The following is a 19789-nucleotide window of genomic DNA, read 5'->3' on the forward strand; positions in this document are numbered from 1 at the left end:
TTCTTTGCATTCTAAAGGTAGATGATGAGAGGAAAAAAGCAATCAGAACACAAATGATTAAATAGCTATAATCTACATGCAATTATTATTAATTAGAGCATGAGTATGATGCCCCATATAAATCATCACAAACAAAGGGTTGCTCACTAAAAATACCATAAAATAAATATGAATATATATATATATAATTTTATAATTCCATAGATTACCAAGTAACCAAAATTTAAGAAACCTTGACTTGTTCTTAGAAATCACATTTCATTCTTTCTAAGGGAAGCAGAGGATGGAATTTTACTGAGACTGAGCAGATGAACGTGTTTCATCATTATTAGGACAACATAGCCATTGGCACAGCAGGTTTATGCTGCTTCTTCATTAGATGTCACAGAGAAAAGTGAACTGAGAGCAGAGAATGAGCAAATCCATCTAGAGAGATTATGTAAAGAGATTGCCAGGCAGCTCAGTGCCTTAAGCAGTCATTCCCTTATTTCTAAAGTGTTCAAGAGTGCTGTAAACATTTCTGAGAGAAATCCTGCAAGTTTAATATTCATTACAAACTATAGTTGCAAACAGGCCATAGAACTTCTATGTGGAACAGGCAAAGAGAGGAAAGCGAAGCCTGTAGGTTGAGGAGCCATTAACTGCAGCTCAGGGAGGGAACTCAGCAGGAATCAGTTTACTAGCCTGTTTCTGGGCAGAATAGAACTGACTGTGTCCTATATAGAAGATCACCACACTTAGAAATGTCTTCCCTCGTGACAGATTAAAATTAAACTATGCCAACGAAGAGAACAGACTCTTTTTTCCCCCTCAAGACCTACTTTGAGATGATCACTATCTTTTATACAAACTTTTGTAGTGTCTACATTATGATTTCCAAAGAAGCTGACATGTGCCTCTCAGATGGAGCAACATCAGGATTGTGATAAGACTCCAGAGAAAAATTCTGAAGAAGCTTTATTTATTTCAGTATTCCTGACATAATAATGTAGGATTGCTTGACTGGCCGGATTCTTCTCCCCCATGGTAAAATGAAACTTATCCCTCCAGCCAAAATTATATGTGCAAGGACTAATATCAGTAAATTGTCATGCTTATTATATACTAGAGGCCTGGTGCACAAAATTCGTGCGGGGGTGGGGTGGGGGTCTCTCAGCCTGCCCTGCACCCTCTCCAATCTTGGACCCCTCAGGGGATGTCTGACTGCTGGGATCAGGCCTAAACTGGCAATTGGACATCCCTCTCACAATCCAGAACGGCTGGCTCCTAACCACTCACCTGCCTGCTTGCCCAATCGCCCCTAACTGCCTCTGCCTGCCCATCTGATTGCCCCCTAACTGCTTGCTCCCCCGTGCCGGCCTGATCTTGCCCCTAATGGCTTGCTCCCCTGCCAGCCTGATCGCCCCTAACCACCTCTGCTTCGGCCCCCGCCACTGTGGCTTTGTCTGGAAGGAAGTTGGATGTCCAGAAGATGTCCTGTCGACCTGGTCTCATTAACATATTACCCTTTTATTAGTATAGATGCCAGAATTTCTGGTCACTGATTCAGAATTACCTCTGAGCATCTCACTTTCTAAGGCAAGATCTTCCACAAACACACAGGCATTTAATTTCTCCTGAAATGCTCAGTTAAAAATGGAATTTCTTTCTAATAATTGTTTGCAGTTTCATCAGACACTTTGTAAGCAGAAAAAGCAGAGAAGCCATAATCCTTTCTAAGCAACGATAAACAAGGTAGGAATCTCTTTGCACATTCCTTTTCCATTCTTTCAGTAAACAGCTACTGAGCACCAAGCATTGTGTGAAGTGGTCAAGATACTGCAGTGAACAAAGCAGATAAAATCTTCACCTTCATGGAGTTCATGATGTTTTGGAGGAGACAAGAAAAGCAACATGTACAAGTAAAACATGTAAAAGATTAAGCAAAATAACATTTGAATGCTACCTGTGTAAAATAAAAATTTTCACATAGGTTGCCTAGTATTTTTGTGCTTACAAATAATGTGAATCAGATCAGGAAACATTAATAGACAAGTAGTTAAATAATTTTGCCAAAGTCAAAGAATATGATCTTATACCTAAGTCTTCCAATTACATATCTTTGGATTTTTTTTTTCTTCACAACAAAGAACTGTCAACATAGCACCCAAAGTAAAGTAAATAAATGTTCCAAAAGAGTTGTGTATAGAATATCATGGGAAGAAAATTTCCAAATGATCTGAAAGGTTGAATACATATGTGAATATTTAAGGGATCTCCACTCACAATCTCAACGAGAGCAGAACTTGTTGAGAATAGAATGAAACAGCTGGATAACTAACAATGGGACACCTGCCATTCTCTTTTTCTATTTGTTTTTATAGAGATTGCTTTCAGAGGAATTGTGAGTCTATTTGCCTCATTGCAGGTTCTTCTTTTACTTTGGCTGATTAAGATGTGGGTAAAGAAGGTATTATTTTGAGGAGAAGGCAGTGGAAGAAAGCTAGGGAGCAGTATACCTGAGGGCAGAATTGACCTACAGAAACCACTGAAATTTGGGTGAGTCAGACTTTCTCCCAATTGCTAAGGAAGCCTTCATTAGAAAGCCTTGGAAATAAACATTTAGGATGAAATAATAATTAATATTTTATTAATTATTTTATTTTCCTTTTTATTGAATTTATTGGGGTGATACAAGCTAACAGAATTATACAAGTGCACAATTCCACAACCCATCATCTGAACACTGTATTATATGTTCATCACCCCAAATCAAGTCTCCTTCTATCCTTGCATCACCATTTATTTCCCTATACCCTCCTCTCCCTCCCCCACCCCCTGGTAATCACCATGTCCATGAGACTACTTAGATGGCCACACAAGATCAGCAGTTGTTTTGTCTTGGTTGAATAACTGCAATCCTTAAAAGGAAAGGAAAGTCACCAAGAGAAACGAGGAACCAAGTTTTAAATAGTGTTGCTTCTTATTAAGCCATAGTTATTAGTCTGTTGCAAAGTATACAAGACTGATGTGGAAATGCCAGGGTAAAACAGCCGCCCAGTTAGGTGAAGCTAATTGTGACTGATAACTCTTGCAAAGGTCAGCAATTTTACAGCAGTATGGATACCACACTCACAGATTTGTTCCTTCCATGACTGTGCAATAAAACAAGGCAACAGGGAAATCCAGCAATGATCTAGTGAATTTAATCAGTGCCTGTGTTCACTGTTGATCATCCAATCAAACAATTTCCTATTTATTGTCCAAATTGTCTCTAACTGCATTCTTCCCCTACTTTCCTCTTGTTCAGACCTGAGCAGGGCTCTGTGAAAATAAAATATTCAAGATAATTGTGATTGTACTTCTTTCTTTTTCAGCATAGTTTGTGTTATTTTACCCTTTATAATAGGACCAAGAGGCCAACCACTTCCAGCTCCATTCCGGTAGTGAGTAAAATAGCCAGGAGTGGGAAGAATCAAAAGCAAGTTTAAGGTATGTCACAGGGAATATGAAAGGTCAGAGTCCAAAGACTGAATTTTATTGCCAATTTTAGAGAGTGAACATGGGACCCACCAGAAAAACAAGAATGCCGGGGTCCAACCCCAGCAGGTCCAGGGGTCCCCAAAGGAGTAGACGGAGTCGGCGAAGAAGGAATGACAGGGAGACGGAGTTCAGTTTATCAGCAGCCTAGCCAGGATCTCTAGCCAGGATCTCCAGCCAAGTTCTGGTCTGGATCTCCAGAGAGGTTCTGCTGTGGATCTCAAGCCAGGTTCTGTGTCCATGTTGTCTTGCTAGGTTCTCCAGCCAGGTTCTGTAGCCAAGTTCCCTCGCTAGGTTCTCCAGCCAGGTTCAGTTGCCAGGTTCTAGTCAGGTTCTCTTGCCCATTTCTGTAGTCAGGTTCAGTCCAGGATCTTTTGCCATGTTCTCTCCAGTGAAGTTCTTCTGTCTCTAGTTCTGTGTTCTAAGCTCTGTATTCTAAGTTCTGTGTTCTAAGTTCTGTCTCTAGCTGTCTTATTATATCTGTATTTATACCAGTTGATTCAATCCTATCAATCTCTATTACAAAGGTTAGGGCGTTTCTTATCTTCATTCCAGGGAGTAAAGATTATGTAGCTTAAGCATGATTGTTTGTAGTTAAAGTGATTAATTACCCACCTGGCACTAGTTAAGGGATTTTATTCCCTCCCTAACTTCGGGGGACAATCCCTACCTGGGGAAACAACCTTTCTCAGAGACCTTGGTTAAAACACATAGTGCCAAGAAGGTAAGCAAACATATTAAGAACCGTATGCCATATGGCAGGTCCCTTGAAACAGCAAGCATGGACCGGCTCCCGGCACAAGAAAAATACCAAAAGAATCAAAATTGAGGTGATTATAATTGGGAATGAGAAAAGGGTATGGCATGAGGTATGCGGCAGTAGGAACTCTTCCTTGTATGTGCAGTTGAGAACATGGTAACTAACATACATCTCCATACATACCATAAAGGAGCTCTCTGGATGCTCTGGGCTGCCTCCCCTACTGCATGGCATATGGCCAACCTATTGGATGTTTGGTTCAGGATGCCCTTAGCTTGAAGCTCAAGAAATATTTTTAAAGTGTCCTCCTAATGACAGTCGCTACTAATTAATAAGCAACCATAACAGCTCCTGTTTATGGAACATTTAAAATATGCCAGGCACTTGGCTATTTCCTTTATATGCATTATCTCAAGTAGCGCTTCTAGCCATCTCTAGCTTGAAAAACAATGACACAATGACATCCCACTGTTTTTAGGATGAAGACCCAGTGGCCTCCAAGGCTTAACATACCCTGGCCCCAATCTAACTTTCAGGTCTCATGCGTTCTATTCTTCTTCATTTCCTGCACTCCAGGCACCACCTGCAGTGGTCTAAACACTCCACTGCTTCTCCCTTGCCCCAGCACCTTTCCAACTCTATTCTGACTGAGCAGCAGTCTTCTTTCTGAGGACTTTCTGACCGCTCCCATTTAAGTAGTCTTGTTTGTTGTTATATGTTCGCAAAGATCACTTCTTTTCCTTTGGAGCACACCTGCCAATTTGCTCTATATCCACTGATGATATTTGACTAATGTCTTTTTGTCTCGTTGGTATTGAAGTTCCATGACAATAGAAGTGGCTTTATTTGTGTTTATTATTGCATATCCAGCTGATATCATCTGGCATACAATAAGGGGTCAATATCTATACTAAATAAATAAATGAATAAATAAATTTTATTTTTCAGAGGTTTATATTTATCTTATATTTGATATAAGATAAGCTCTTCATAAAGGAGCTACTTTCCATGGCAGCGTTTTTGTCACCCACCTCAGAAGCATGTGGGACCCATTACAGGGATCAGTGAATCAATGACTATAGGGATTAGACTGGATCTATCTCACCACCAAGGCTCTGGTCATTACAGACACTGTCAGACAACCCATGACACAGCTTTAATCCAATTGAGCTACTTGCTGCCTTTTAGACTTGGAGCAAAATTGTGGTCCTATAAAGAGGGAAGAGAAAGGGATTGCCATTTATGGAGGGTCTCCTATCTTTCTGGATCACCATTTGGTGTTTTTCACACATTCAATTCAAATTAATACCTGTGCATTACAAATAGACTAATAATTGTGAGATATTTTGGAAGCAGAAAGACTTCTGTAATCTTAACTATAGTGGAAAATTTCCCAGAAGCTTGTTTGAGTGCGTGAAACATTCAATTGCACCTGTATTGCTCCATTAGATAATTTGCTCATCTACAGCTAATGTTTGTGAAAATTAAAAAGATTTTCAGCAGTGTCACTCCCTGGAGAAAATCTGGTAATTGTAAATTGAAAATTGTCCTCCCAAAGTTCTGGTGTCTTTGCTATTCATTAGCTAGTCACTGCAATTTCAAGAATATGTAGGAAAGCAAATGGACTGATCACTAACAATTTAGTCTCCAGTGAAGATCCCTCCCTATCTAAACCGAGTGTTTATCTCTGCCCACTGCTCAACACCTTGGGTGGTTGCTGATTTGACTTTTGTTTAAGTAAAATGCTAGTCAATTAAAATGACGATTCTAATGCTAGAGAGCTCCTTATCACATGTCAAACCAACACCCAGTGAGAGTCTGGCAGAGTGAGATCAGTTCGTACCAGAAAAGGAGAAAATCAATGAGGATGATGATAGACAGATTGTTCACAGGAGTATTTGAAAATCAAAGAATTAAAGGGAGCATTGGCAAAACTGATGAAGTTACTGACTCTATTTGCAGAGTTGGCAATGTTTATGATCTTGTGGGAAAAAGTATTAAGTTAATATACAATTATGAAGGAATAATTATGATCTTCCAATCCAATCAAAACAATTCATTATTTGTTTATTATATAATTCACATTTACTTTGTAGTTTTAAGATATTGATAAAACAAATTTTATATATTTTATTATTTTTAAGGATAAATTCCCAAACATATTAACTATTTTTTAAAATTACTTATCATTTAATCTTCTTTGTAGTAAATTTATGGGCTCCTTTTTAGGTTCTAGTTATCCTCACATGATGAGGATGGCATTCAAGTCACTAGGTTTCATACTTTCTTTTCAAGTAAGTAAATAAGCCTTTCTCCTTATACATTTTCCCCAAATATCCATACCAGCCCATCTAAACTTCAAAGTTAAACCTTGATCTAGATTTCACCTTTTATGCTTTCTTCTTTATATATGCCCTTCCACATCTTATGGAACAGATCTCAGACCCAGTAGAAATACTGAGGAAAATGTCATTATTAATATTTTGTCCATATCCTTTTTCCTTCATGAGGAATGTCTACCATCTACAATGATTGAGTATGATTACAGTGGAGATGACAGCTTCTCTGGATAACATGCTCTCTGGACATTAAATCTTTTCTTTAGACACTTCTTTTAAAGTGACTCATGTGATAAAACTGTGGCTCATTTTCTAAATGATGAAAGGGCGAGGACTACGCCCTCCATCTTACCCCGGGTCCTCCATTTTTGGGCAGAGCCATGTGCTCGGCAAGGCTTCTTCCTGGAAGCCCAAGCCTCTGCTAGCCACACCCAGGATTTCTCTAAACTAACCAATGACAATCAAGGGAAGTGCAGGCCATCAATATGACCACATCCTGTGTAACGAGACACCGACTTGTGCCTGGCCAATCGGCAGGGCCCACAGTCCCCTCTCCTCCCCTTACTCCACCCCCCTATAAAACTCCTCTTCACACCGGGCTAGGTCTCTCTCTGCCACCTGCTGCTGTGTCAGTAAGGAGGGTAGGGGAGCCAGACCCCGGTTTGAATAAAAGACTCTTTGCTTTTTCATCGGACACTGCTGGCTCCCTGGTGGTCTTTTGGGGATCCTGAAATCTGGGCATAACAATGACATGATTTCAACACACTCACATTTTTTCCACCATTGCAAGAAAGAAAGACTAGCAGTTTAACAGAAGGCCAGCACAGATGCCTGACTTGTTGTAAATTACACACGTGAAGTATATGCACCTTTTAATTGCTATTTTAAAGCAATGTTGATTCATTCAGAAAAAAAGTAAAAATTAAAAATATTCAGGTTATATTGAATGCATGAGTCAGCAATGAACACATTATGCAGGGCCAAGATTTTATATAGAAAAAAAGTGACTTCACTTGGTTCTTTACTTATTTATACTCTTTTGGTTCCTTATTTTTTATCTGAATTTTGGTTTGAGTTACTCAGATAAATTATTTACTTTGACTACTCCAACTGTGAGTGAATGGATAAGTCTATTCATAGGCACAATGTGTCAAAAGTCAATTATTTCATTCTTACTATGTTCTTATTATTATGTTCAAAATTATAGATTTTTAGGACAAAAAAAATTAAGTGTGTTGTTAAACAATATGAAGAATAAAAAGAGAAACATTACAAATTCTCCTTGTCTCTCTGGAAGCAAAATTAAATATTTTAAGATTTCTCTGATTTTATTAAATGCATTAATACCTAAGCAAAGTATGCTAAAATATAAAATGTATGAACTAAAAAGGACACTTTTAATCATTAATACTCTCTATACAAATTGATATCATTACATATGCACGTATATTTAAAATTTATGTGTAATAATAATTGAGAAATACATCTCAAAATGTTAGCATTCTATTTTATTATATATTTATTCTAAAGCTGTTGGTTTTATTTTAATCATAATATTATAATTAATCATTTCAAAGTAACCACTTGTAGCTTTTCACATATAATCAGTCTCATTAAAGAAAGCCTAATTAAATAGGAATAGACCATTATTTTATATGAGTTCCATTTGCCACAGATCAATTTAATTCCTCTAATGTGCAGAAACCTTTTTTTTCTTTTTGCTTTGGTTATAAAGAAAGTAATTGATTGATTGCATGACGAATTTAATGATGCATATTCCATCGTGTCCCACTAGGAACTTATGACAGCTAACAGAAAAGATATATAAAATAAAATGGTAAAAAACAAGTTAAAATTCAGTGCTAAGGAAAATAGAAATTATAACAAGAGGTCAGCATCATGGTTAAAAACAGCACAGGTATTCAGGTAATAAGCTCCCACATGGTTGTTATGACCAAACTTTAAATTTGTCCCAGGGGTTTCTAAAAGCTGAAGTGAAATAGAGACATAAAATAGTATATTTCTTAAGGAACATAAGGAAGGTGACATAAAGAAGACATGGGTGACAAATTCCAGAAAATTCCAAGAGCTTCTAACTATATTTTAGAGATTATTATTATTATCTTAAGCAAATCCAATGCAGTGCTAAGTAAAGGGATCAGAAAGTTGGGGCTTTATTCTTGGCTCTCTCTCTAAATATTTATAAGATTTGATTGATTCATTTAACTTTTCTTGACTTCAGTTTCTTTATCTGTAAAGAAGGGGGTTGGGCGAGGTGACCTTTACTAAAGTCCTTTATGGTTCTAACCATGTTAAGTGGGTTCCCATTTCTCCAGCACAGAGAGAAAAGCATTTGATATTTCAAAAGGCATATTTTATAGGTACATTTCTCATTAGGGAAAAATTGTTTTGATACATTAGGGACCATCTGTCGATTATGTCAAATGCTGCTGTGAATCAAATAAGATTGATTTGGTGAGGTCTTAGACTCTCTCTCAAGGGGTCACTCAAGAAATGAAAAGATAAACTGCAGTTAGTGTGTGCTGCTGCATATCTACTTCCTAGCCTGTCTCCTTCCATCTAAAATCCCTTTGCCCCCAAGGTGACATGCAAGGAAGTCAGGAACTCTGTCTTAGTCCATTCCAGTATCTGGAAGGTATCAGGAGGGAATGTCTGCTCAGTGTTTGTTGTCTGATGATGGATTCTCCAATCTTCCTCTTCTTGTGTTGACATGCTACCAAAATCATTGTTTTGCCAATCACTGTGCAGTATTAGAAACATCTAATGGTTTAAGGTCTAATGTCATTGCTTATCTTGAAAATGGTGTGTGAAGTCAAAATGACCTTTGCAAATCTCATAAGAGGCTTGTTATGAATTATGGCATGTTGGAGTTTGTAAAAAAGGCCTTCAAAAGTGATTTGTGTGTACTATATAGCAAGGTACAATATGCAACAGACTATACAAGCTAAATATAAGCTTACTACATTTTTTAATAAAAAGAGAGAGAAATAAAGACAGAAAAGAAAATAAACATATAGTACTGAATTTGCATGAGTTAAATGTATATATGGTTCACTGTTATATCCTTAAATTGCAGCAGCTGTATGATCTGTGAAATAGGAAATGTGTGAGCTGATGTCAGATGAGTGTGATTCCTAGTTCACACTCTGTGTGCCTAGGAGGAGAGCACTGTAGGCTGCAGTATTTATTGTTATTACCTGGGGCTGGCCCGTAGGGCCTGCTTCCTGACTGCTTCAACAACTCATCAGGGTGGGTGCCATTCCTCCCTTTCTCCAATCCACCCTCACATCACTACATCCAGGAGTATACTGTTAGGGATGGGGAGCTTTGGAAGTCCAGAGCAACAAGAAAATTCTGTGAGGTCCCTTGGAAACCTTCACAAGAGACCACCTACCATTTTACCCCCAGGTGGCAGGGTTAGGTGTGGTGAGCTAGGTTATGCTGCAGTATCAGGTAACTCTGAGATCTCAGAGCATTAAAACAAAAAGGTCTATTTCTTGCTCCTACCACATGCCCATCATGGATTGGCTGAGGGTTCTGCTTCAAGTTCTGCTCATGCTGAAACTCAGGCTGATAAAGCAGCCACTATATGAAAATGTTATTCACTATGGCAGAAAGTGGGAGAAATGAGGCAAATCACATATAGCCTCTTTTAAATTTCCATTTGGAACAGACACACCTCTCTCTGCACACTTTGCACTGGCCTAAGCAAGTCACATGGCCATGCCTTCTACCACAGAGACTAGCAAGTGGAATCCCACCTATGCTTAGGAGCGCAATTAGAGATATTTGCTGAACGACCATTACAACAAACATACGTCCCAAAAAGTGAATTCTGTAGGTCTACACTGATTCTGGCTTTATGTTCTTGAATAAGCTTCAGGAATTGGTGGTGGTTTCAGCTCAGCTGCACTGAATGAGTCACATATTACAGTGGAGGAACAAATAGCCTTGTCATTCTTTTCCTTTATTTAAGAAAGAAGGATGCAGAGGGGAGGGGGTTGGGAGGCTGGGTGGAAGAGGTGAAGGGATTAAGAAGTACAAATTGGTAGTTACAAAATAGTCATAGCATAGGAAGTATAGTCAGCAATATTGTAATAACTATGAAGGGTCCCAGGTGGGTACTGGAAATATCAGGGGGACCACTTGGCAAAGTATGTAATTTTCTAACCACTATGCTATACATATGAAACAAATATAAAATAATATTAAGTATAAACTTTAAAAGATTTAATAAAATTGCATCTTTTAAAAAAAGGAGGGAGGGAAGAAGGAAAGGGAGTGGAGGGAGAGAGAGAGAGAGAGAGAGAGAGAGAGAGAGAGAGAGAGATTCCTAATAGAACCCTAGTAGAATCTCAACTGCCATCTGAGAGCCAGCATGATACATTTTTAAATTAAGGCTTGTGCTCTGACAGCAGAATAATGGGTTCTCCGAGATGTCGATGTATAAATCCCCAGAACCTGTGATTATGTTGTTGTGTGGCAAAGTGGAATCAAGATTTAAGATGGAATTAAAGTTATTGCTCAGCTGACCTTGACATAGGGAGATTATTCTGGATTTTCTGGAGATTAATGCAATCTCCAGAGTTCCTAGAAGAAGAAGAGGTCAGAGGTTAGAGTGATAGGAAGATGGAGGAAGAGTGCCAGGAGTTGAGGCAGGAAATGCAGGCAGCCTCTGGAAGTTCGAAAAAAGCAGGAAACAGATTCCCTTCCACCCCGAAGCCTCCAGAAAGGAATGCAGCCCTGCCAACACTTTGACTATTCCAGTAAGACCCAGGTCAGACTTCTGATGGACAGAACTGCAAGGCAAAATGAACGTGTATCGTTCTAAGCCACTAATTGTGTGGCAACTAATTGTTGAAGCAACTAGAAAGCTAATACAACACCTTTATATATTTTTAAACTAACTTGTACTTCTGAAACCCTAGCTACTCTAAGATGTCCTGTTAACTATGTCAATAATTAGGCCATGTAATATGTATTTAAATGAAAGGAATAAAAGTAAGCAGTGTTCTGAATATTATTTAATTTTTTAGAGAGAAGTTCTTTCAAACCATATGTCACTGCTTTTTTTTTAAAATATATTTTATTGATTCTTCACAGAGAGGAAGGGAGAGAGACAGAGAGCTAGAAACATCGATGAGAGAGAAACATCAACCAGCTGCCTCCTGCACACCCCCCACTGGGGATGTACCCGCAACCAAGGTACATGCCCTTGACCGGAATCGAACCTGGGACCCTTGAGTCCGCAGGCCGATGCTCTATCCACTGAGCCAAACCGGCTACGGCCATATGTCACTTCTTTGATCTCAAAAAAGAAATGTGCAGGTAAAGGTTTCAGTGTCTGGATTCTTACTTAGACTTCTTGGGAATACACACAAACTTTTTAACTCATGTGCCCACATGCTCTAGGTTTTCATTGTTTTCCTGTGGCTGTGTCAAAATTTCTTAAAGCTTCCACCTGTTTTTGCTGTTTTGTTTTTGTTTTTTTTGTTTTTTTTTTTTTAATTCAGAGACTATAGTTTGAGAAAAATTGAATAAAAAACAATGGCATGTTGAAATTACATGCTAAGCTCACTAGGGCTAGAACCATTTCTTATGCAAGTCTCGATTAATAACAATTTGATTTTCCCTGATCATTGACATTTTTTTTTCAAAAAGCTTGTATATTCTGTCATCAGTTCTTTAAATTTCAAAGTTTTGTGGCAAGTGGTATACTAATATTTCTACACAATATTTTAAATTTCTAGTTCACTTTTGCCTATCAATACCTATCACTTCCAATTAAACATTATAGAAAGGAAATTGTTTATTGTATTCAAGGAAATAAAAAATCAAATTAACTCATCGAGTAGTTAAGTGAATTTTCTATATGAATAAGGATGCTAATAAACTAGCTGAATTACTACACTGACTTGTGGAAATATGATGTGTATTGGGAATAAACAGTAATGCTCAGAAGCTCTAACTGTTAAACCTTTATTACCATTTTTATAGGCTACTAAAAAATACAGAGCGGTATTATTTGGCTGACTCTTTAACAGGTCATTTCATAGGACCACGACAGAAATAATCTTGAGGAATCATTGGCATAATGCATCTCTAATATTTTAAAAGCTGTCCAAGCTTTTGAAGAGGAATCTAATCCTGATTCAAGCACAGTAATATTGATCTGAAAAACGGTATTTAAAACAAGCAACCTCTTATCAAAAGTGTCTCTACGGGGAATGCTGGAACCACAGGGCTCACCCTTTCAGTTCTAATGACCTTAGGCGATAGAGTACATGGTATAGAAAGTGATCACTCAGTTTGTTTGACTTTCAAAATGCCTCACACTCGTTCCTAAAAACCAGTGGCAATATACCTTTTAAGTCTAAAAGAATCTTCCTGCGGTTTGTACTGTCCGTTTTATGCATTAGGACAGAATGGAAAGACTCAGTGGTATTGTGACCTTGTTTGGCCCCAAGGTTAGAGATTTTTCACCAGAGAGCTGTCTCCGGCCCCGCACAGAAAACACAGCGCGCCTTTTCAGAGCCCTATGCTACCTGGACAGCAAGGGATGCTTAAGGAGTAAATGCCCGTGGAGTGGGAAAGCTCTATTTTATTCCAGAATATAAGCACTTCGCGTCTCTAGGTGGCAGCCTTTGACGACTTTGAAAAGCAGTCTCCGCCCCCCTCGGCCACCCCCACTCCCCTCGCACCCCCATCGCGGCTCCTGGGCAATATAGAACTTGCTACATGTGCGCCTAGGCTGTGCTTGCTGGGTTTTGCTGCTCTCCAAGAACGCGAGCTTCAAATGTTTATCCCAGGGCCTGATAATGTCGGCTGGGTGTTGCCTGGATGTTTGCTGGGGGAAAGGGGGAGTAAAGGATGAGCAGGCTATCGGCAGACGCTCAGCAACCAGCACCAACAGCGCAGAAGCCACCTGCCCGGCCGGCGGAACACCGCCAGGGCTACCGCCTCAATTTACCCCTGAGGTTTATGCGGATGAAAAGAGAAAAATCTCAGTTTCTCAAATTCGCAAAGGACTGAGTCGGAGGAGCGCAGAACAGGGCAAAGGGGGAGAAGAAGACCGGGCAGACGCAAACCAGGGAAACACGTCCCTCCCACCCCGCGGCGTCTGAGGGGCGTCCTTGACTCACCGGCGTGGCGACCCCAGGGCTGGGTGGAGTCAGGGAACGCGCTCCGCAGACGTGCGGGAGGAATCGCGGTCTGGCAGGGGGTGTGGGCAGCAGAGGCGGGTGGACTGGGGCGGATGGAGGTCTTTTCTGTCACTAGTCTTGGTCAGGGGTTAGGGGCAATGCCCCCCCACCCCCACCCCACTCCTTACATCCTCACTCCATCCCTACCCAGCAACCGCTGACACCCAGATCTGGGTGGACGGGATGGGGGGTAGTTTGCCCTAGTCCTGCTTCCTCCTATTTTCATCCGAACCTCGGAAACCGCCTCCCTACAAGGTGCGAAACCTCTCCAGGCTGCGTCCGCCTACAGTCCGCCTCCAGCTTCCTGGGGCACAATAGACCCCAGGTCCCGGCCCTCCAGGCGGCTGACCCCCATCCGTGCCACTCCCGCTCCGAGGCCGCACCCAGCCTGGCGCCCCGGGCAGTTGACAGGGACCACCTTCTCCCAAGCGCTCCTCGCTCAGCCCCGGCCCGAATTAACTGGGGGTGCAGAGTCCTCGGTCTAGTTCGCAGGAGCCCCGCGCAGACCCGGGCGCCCCCAGGGCAAGTTTGAGCGACCCAGGGCGAAAACGGAGATTGCGGGGCACTGGGTTGGGCAAAACGGGGGAAAGGGTCTTACCTTGGGACCGAGAGCAGAGAGCTGCCATCCATGGTCGGTGGGCGCGCTGAGGAGAAAGGACCTGGTTCCCGGAGCTGGGGACCGAAGCGCGCGGGGACAGAGGCGCGCAGACTGGGACCGCCGCTGGGCTGTGGAGGCAAGATCTTCCCGGGCGGGAGTGCTGGCGCTGCGACGGCTGAAAGGTCCCTCCCCGTCGCCCCTTCTAATCTGGCAAGAAGGCTTGGCCAAAGCTACAGCCTTCTGCGCAGCTCCCGCCTTCCTCCAGGGCTGCCCCAGTCGCAGTTGTCACTCGCTCCCTCGGAGCTTTCCCTGCCGCTCCCGGTGCCCGGCAGAAGTGACTCCAACAGAATTTCTTTCTCCCCGCCCTGCTGTGCTGTCCCCTCCCCTCCCCTGTTCTCTGGGGATCAGCAGTCTGAGCCCTGAAGTTGTTCATCCACTTTCTCAGATTTGCACTCTGCTCCTGCCCACATTCCCACTGGTCTCCTACCACTCCTTTGGCCACATCTCCTGGGTTGATTTTTGTTTGTCTTCTACCATGTAACAATGCTCTTTGATCCCCAATTATTTTCTCTTTACTTAGCCTTTACAGGTTTTCATTCCCACAATTCTTCACTTAACTCATTTTGCTTAATCGTGACTCAGGCATCCTTGGCTTGTTAGAAGCCTGTGTGCACACAGCCAATGACAGGGGTCATCCTTTAGAGCCAGCACCCAGGCCCTGCGAGGAAGGGCTGTCACAGAAATCCCCACAGTGCCTGCTTCAGTGTCTCCCTGAGCAAAAATGACAGTTGTTTTAGGAAGAAAAATATCGATAGTAGTAACGACTGTTAAGATGATTGTGCTATTAACTCTGGTCCTTAAAAACAAATTTTTCATTATAAAATAAATTTAAAAATATGGACCTTGACCAAGTCTCATGCTGAAATGTAAAATATAAAACTGTAACACTTTTACTACAAAACTTAGGAGTAAATCTTTGGGATCAGGGCTAGGCAAAAGTTCTTGCACTTGACAACAAAAACACAATCCATAAAATAAAAATTTGATAAATTGGATTTTATTGAATTTAAAAACGTCTGCTATGAGAAAGACCCTGTTAAGGGAGTTCAAAGACAAGCTTCACACACTGGAAGCAAAAATTTGTAGTCAGATATCTAACAAAAGTCTGGTACCTAGAATATATTTTTAAACCCTTTCAAAACGCAACTGTAAACAAACAATCTAACTAAAACTTGGACAAAGAACATTAAACTGAAATTGCCCTCAAAAGGATTTGCAGATGACAAATAAGTACATGAAAAGATGTTCAACCTACTAGAAAAATGCAAATTAAAAACAATGCTATTTCACTATACATCTATCAGATGTACTAAAATAAAAAAAAACAGTGACAAAAACAATTGCTAGTGAGGATGCAGAGAAAATTAGTTTCTGTCACTCATCGATTGCTAGTGGGAATGTAAAATGTAAACATCACTGTGGGACAATGAGAGGCTTCTCACCCCCTCCCCCATTCTTGGAATATGCATTCTGTTTGCTTTCTCCACACTACAGGCTGCCCCAAGGACACAGCCTTGAGATAAGCTATTGTTGAGACCATCTGGATTGAATCCGTGACTGAACCTCATAATGCCTCTCTGTAAATGTTTAATGGTCTACTCATCTTGTGGTCACCCAATGCAAGGGTTGTATGTAAGTTCCCTTGCTTATTAAGACTACCATCTACCAATCTGCCTCTTTCTTCAGTCTCTCATTGCCCTCTGTGCATGGGGAGCAGTTTCAGATTTCACCAGGAAGCTCCCATACACCCTGTTCTCCAGCAACACCTGCATAGCACTTGGGAGAATCAAAGTGCTCCCTTATAGATTATTTTATCCTGCAGGGAGGCTTGGCTCAATGAGGGGGACCTCCCTGGGCATATGAGACCCTGGAAATCTACAGAGAAGCTACAAATTCTCAGGCAGTTGGGAATGAGACAGGCCATCTGTGCCCTGTCATAGAAGGCCCTGATGTGTGATTGTTAAGAGATAAGAAAAATGTCTCTGTACATTCAAAGTCCTAAAAATTTTCTGATTACTGAGACTCAGAGTTTTAAGTTACAAAACAAAGTAGAACATTTTTGTGTTTTGCAATTGCAATGATCACTGAACCTGTCAAAACAGCTAAGCAGTGAGCTTTCACAAAAACGAATGGAGGACATTTGTAACTTTTTGTGCATCGTGTTTAAATAAACAGTTGGGAAATTTATATTTAAAAGAAAAAACCATGGAGAATTTGGCATCATGGAACCCTACAAAACATTAGTTTGACTGAAAGTTTTCTTTTCAATGTCTTAGCTTGAACAGGGCTCTCAATTCTGGTGCCTGTGATACTGCTCTCCAAATGTAGTCTGCTACCAATTATGAGAGCAGGAAGAGGGAGGTGTCATTAAGCAGATGGTCCTGGATGGTGGCCATCAGAATTTGAGCTCCCAAGGGTACAGGAGGGCTCCAGGTGCTGTTCTTTTAAGATGGCCTCCAAACAGGGTCAGAAATCATTTATTTTGGTTCTGGTTTCCGGAACAAGTTTGAGGGGCTAGAATGGGAGGATTCTGAAGTTTCAGATTCAAGATTCAATGATAAAATATACAACTTGAAAAAAAAAAACTGCACAGAGCCTACACAGTTCCTACAAGTGCATGAAATGACCCAGATTCACCTGGGTTGGCATGAACAAATAACCTGCTTAGCTTTAAGGATAGCTATAGAAGGGCAATCTGCTTAGCTTTAAGGATAGGTGTAGAAGGGGAGCAAGTGAGGTGTGACTCTTTAGGAGTTTGGAAATCAATAGTCAGTGTACTCAAAGGTAGCAGAAAAATTGAAAAATGGGAAGAAACCCCCACTGAGCCCAGCTATGGCCACTCTTGGCTGTGCTGCCTCCCTGGTGTCTGCAGCAGCATTGGTGATGTTGACCAATTCAACAAAACGCACTTCAGTACGGTCAGCTTAATGTGATTCACATTCAACTTTAACAGTACATATGTACCTGGACACATTCATTTACACGCATGGACGGCTGCTCTTGAACATTGTTGTACCATGATCTTTGGGTCAGTGGTTCTCATTCCTGGCTGTATATCAATGCTTAACTCCATAAAGACCACTTATTAGAGTCTTTGGAGACGATGCCCAGGCATCAGTATTCTATAGAAGTTTCTTAGGTGGTTCTAATGTGCAAAGTCTATATGCATCCCTCCCAAGTCTACAGCAGCTCTTGAAAAGCTTTCCCCCAAAAGATCTTATTTTATAGAACAGAAAACAGACATAGGGAGTTGACTTGCTTAAGATTTCTTAACAAGTTAGATGCAGAGCTGGGCTTAGAACAGAACTGTTCTAAATCTTCCACTTAAGAAGGCCATATCTGTGCTAGCGACAGTGCCAGGTCAGAGAGCAAACATAACTGTGCTTTTAGCAGATCTTAAAGGTTTCCTTTATATATCCTAAGAGTTCCAGCAAACTTTATCAACTTTCATAGCTTCTAAGTATTTATTTGTTCCACAATTATTTATGAAGCTCCTATTAAGTAGCAGACTCCTTTTTGTAAGTACTTGGGTTATATCAGTAAATAGACTATGCAACAACTCTTGTCCTCCTGATCCTTACATTCTAGTAGAAGGATACACAGTTAATAACACCTGTAGAAATATGGATATCTCCACTTTTCAAAAGTTCTAGTTAAGCCACTTTGTTTTTATGAGAGTTCCCCGGGGAACTTACACTCAGCATCTCAGCATCAAGCTGCCACAGCTTTGAACTGTGTCTGTGAGCATCTGTGCTTTACTTCGATTGGCTTTGTGTACCTGTTAGCAAGATGTGTCCTAAGGTAGCAGAAAAGTCTGAGAGAGCTTCTAAGGGTGTTAAACTTACTGTAAAACTCTGCATAATGAAGTGTTCTGATTGTGAACAAAATAAAGACATTGTACATGAACTGAATTTGCCTGAACCCACCATTGGTCCTATTTACATGCAGATCTGGAGAATCATGGAAACTGCTTAAGTCTGCTTGGTTCTGCTGGTAGTGAGGTTGCCTCTTTCATTCCACATCCAGTAGTGCATACAATGGAATGTCTATTGCTTGAGTGCATTGTTGGGTATACAAAGCTTAGTGTGTATTTATCACATCATTCCTGCTTTTACTATAAGGTAGTGTTATTTTAGGTTTTCTCTGTTAGCTGGTATGATTTGGTAGGTTAGGGTTTAATTTACCAATTATTTTGGGTCTGGGAATACTGAAAACATTTTTTTGTATAAATTAATGGTAATTGCTCCTTTACTTTATGCCATTTGGCTTATGAAAAGTTTCATAGAAACACTCTACCTTTGAATAATAGGGAAAACCTATAAATAATCCTATCTAATAAAGAGGGAGTATGCAAATTGACCATCACACCACCACAAAGATGGTGGTGCCTATAGCCACAAGATGGTGGCACCCAGTCCCCTCAGCCCCGCTGGAGTCCCCCAGTCCTTTCAGCTGTGCGTGGACAGCAGGGCATGGGGGCTTCATCCCCATAGCAGTAGCAAAGCCCCGAGGCCTGGCAGACAGAGAGCGGACAGCGGGGTGTGGTGGCTTTGTCGCCGCGGCGGCAGCAAAGCAGCCAGGCCCGGCAGAGAACAGAGAACCATAGGGAGTGGGCCTAAGCCATCAGTAGGACATCCCTTGATGGTTCCTGGATTGGAGAGGGTGCAGGTAGGGCTGAGGCACCCTGCCCCTGTGCATGATTTTCATACACTGGGCCTCTAGTCCTATATAATAAAAGTGTAGTATGCAAATTGTCCCCTTGACTGGGAGTTCTTCCAGGAGTTCAACCAGGGGGCGGGGCTGGCTGGGGGAAGGCCCCAGCTGGTGGCTTGTGGTTGGGGGAAGGGAGGGGGTACCCAGCTGGCCACCGCCAGCTTCTAGGGACCCTACTAGTGCACAAATTCTGTGCATTGGGCCTCTAGTTAGTTTAATGGAAGATAAGGGCCAAAAATATAAATTGAGCAGGGGAATTGAAAGTACCAGGTAAGGGCACTTTCCAGCATTAAATGAATGTTCAGGTTCAGCCTTACTGAGAAGGTAATCCTTGAAGAAAGCCTGGATGGGAGTGAGCATATTGGGAGGACTGCTTTAGGGGGTGAGGGTGGAGGACTGCTAGAGCAAAGGCCTCACAGCCAGAGTGTGTGTGTGTGTGTGTGTGTGTGTGTGTGTGCGTGTTTAAGGTGGGTCAACACCAAGGTTGGTGTAGATGGAGTGGAGTAGCTACCGGAGAATTTAGAAGAGGATGTGGGGAAGAGCAAATCATAAAAGCCCTTGTAGGCCATTTTATTTT

At 41.3% G+C, this 19789-nt stretch overlaps 1 protein-coding gene across 3 annotated transcripts in view; it reads right to left on the reverse strand.

Moving 5' to 3' along the window:
- LOC118661996 (SPHK1 interactor, AKAP domain containing) overlaps positions 1 to 14778 on the reverse strand; it is a 99751-nt gene extending 84973 nt beyond the window's left edge. For all 3 annotated transcript variants that reach the window (XM_036320585.1, XM_036320586.1, XM_036320584.1), the window contains exon 1: positions 14440 to 14778. In XM_036320585.1, coding sequence (XP_036176478.1) covers positions 14440 to 14471 — 32 coding nt within the window. In that variant the 5' untranslated portion in view covers positions 14472 to 14778. The remainder of the gene's footprint in view (positions 1 to 14439) is intronic.
- Positions 14779 to 19789: the final 5011 nt, after the last annotated feature.

The sequence above is a fragment of the Myotis myotis genome, unplaced genomic scaffold (genome assembly GCF_014108235.1).
Source record: "Myotis myotis isolate mMyoMyo1 unplaced genomic scaffold, mMyoMyo1.p scaffold_m19_p_8, whole genome shotgun sequence".
NCBI classification, from domain to species: Eukaryota; Metazoa; Chordata; class Mammalia; order Chiroptera; family Vespertilionidae; genus Myotis; species Myotis myotis.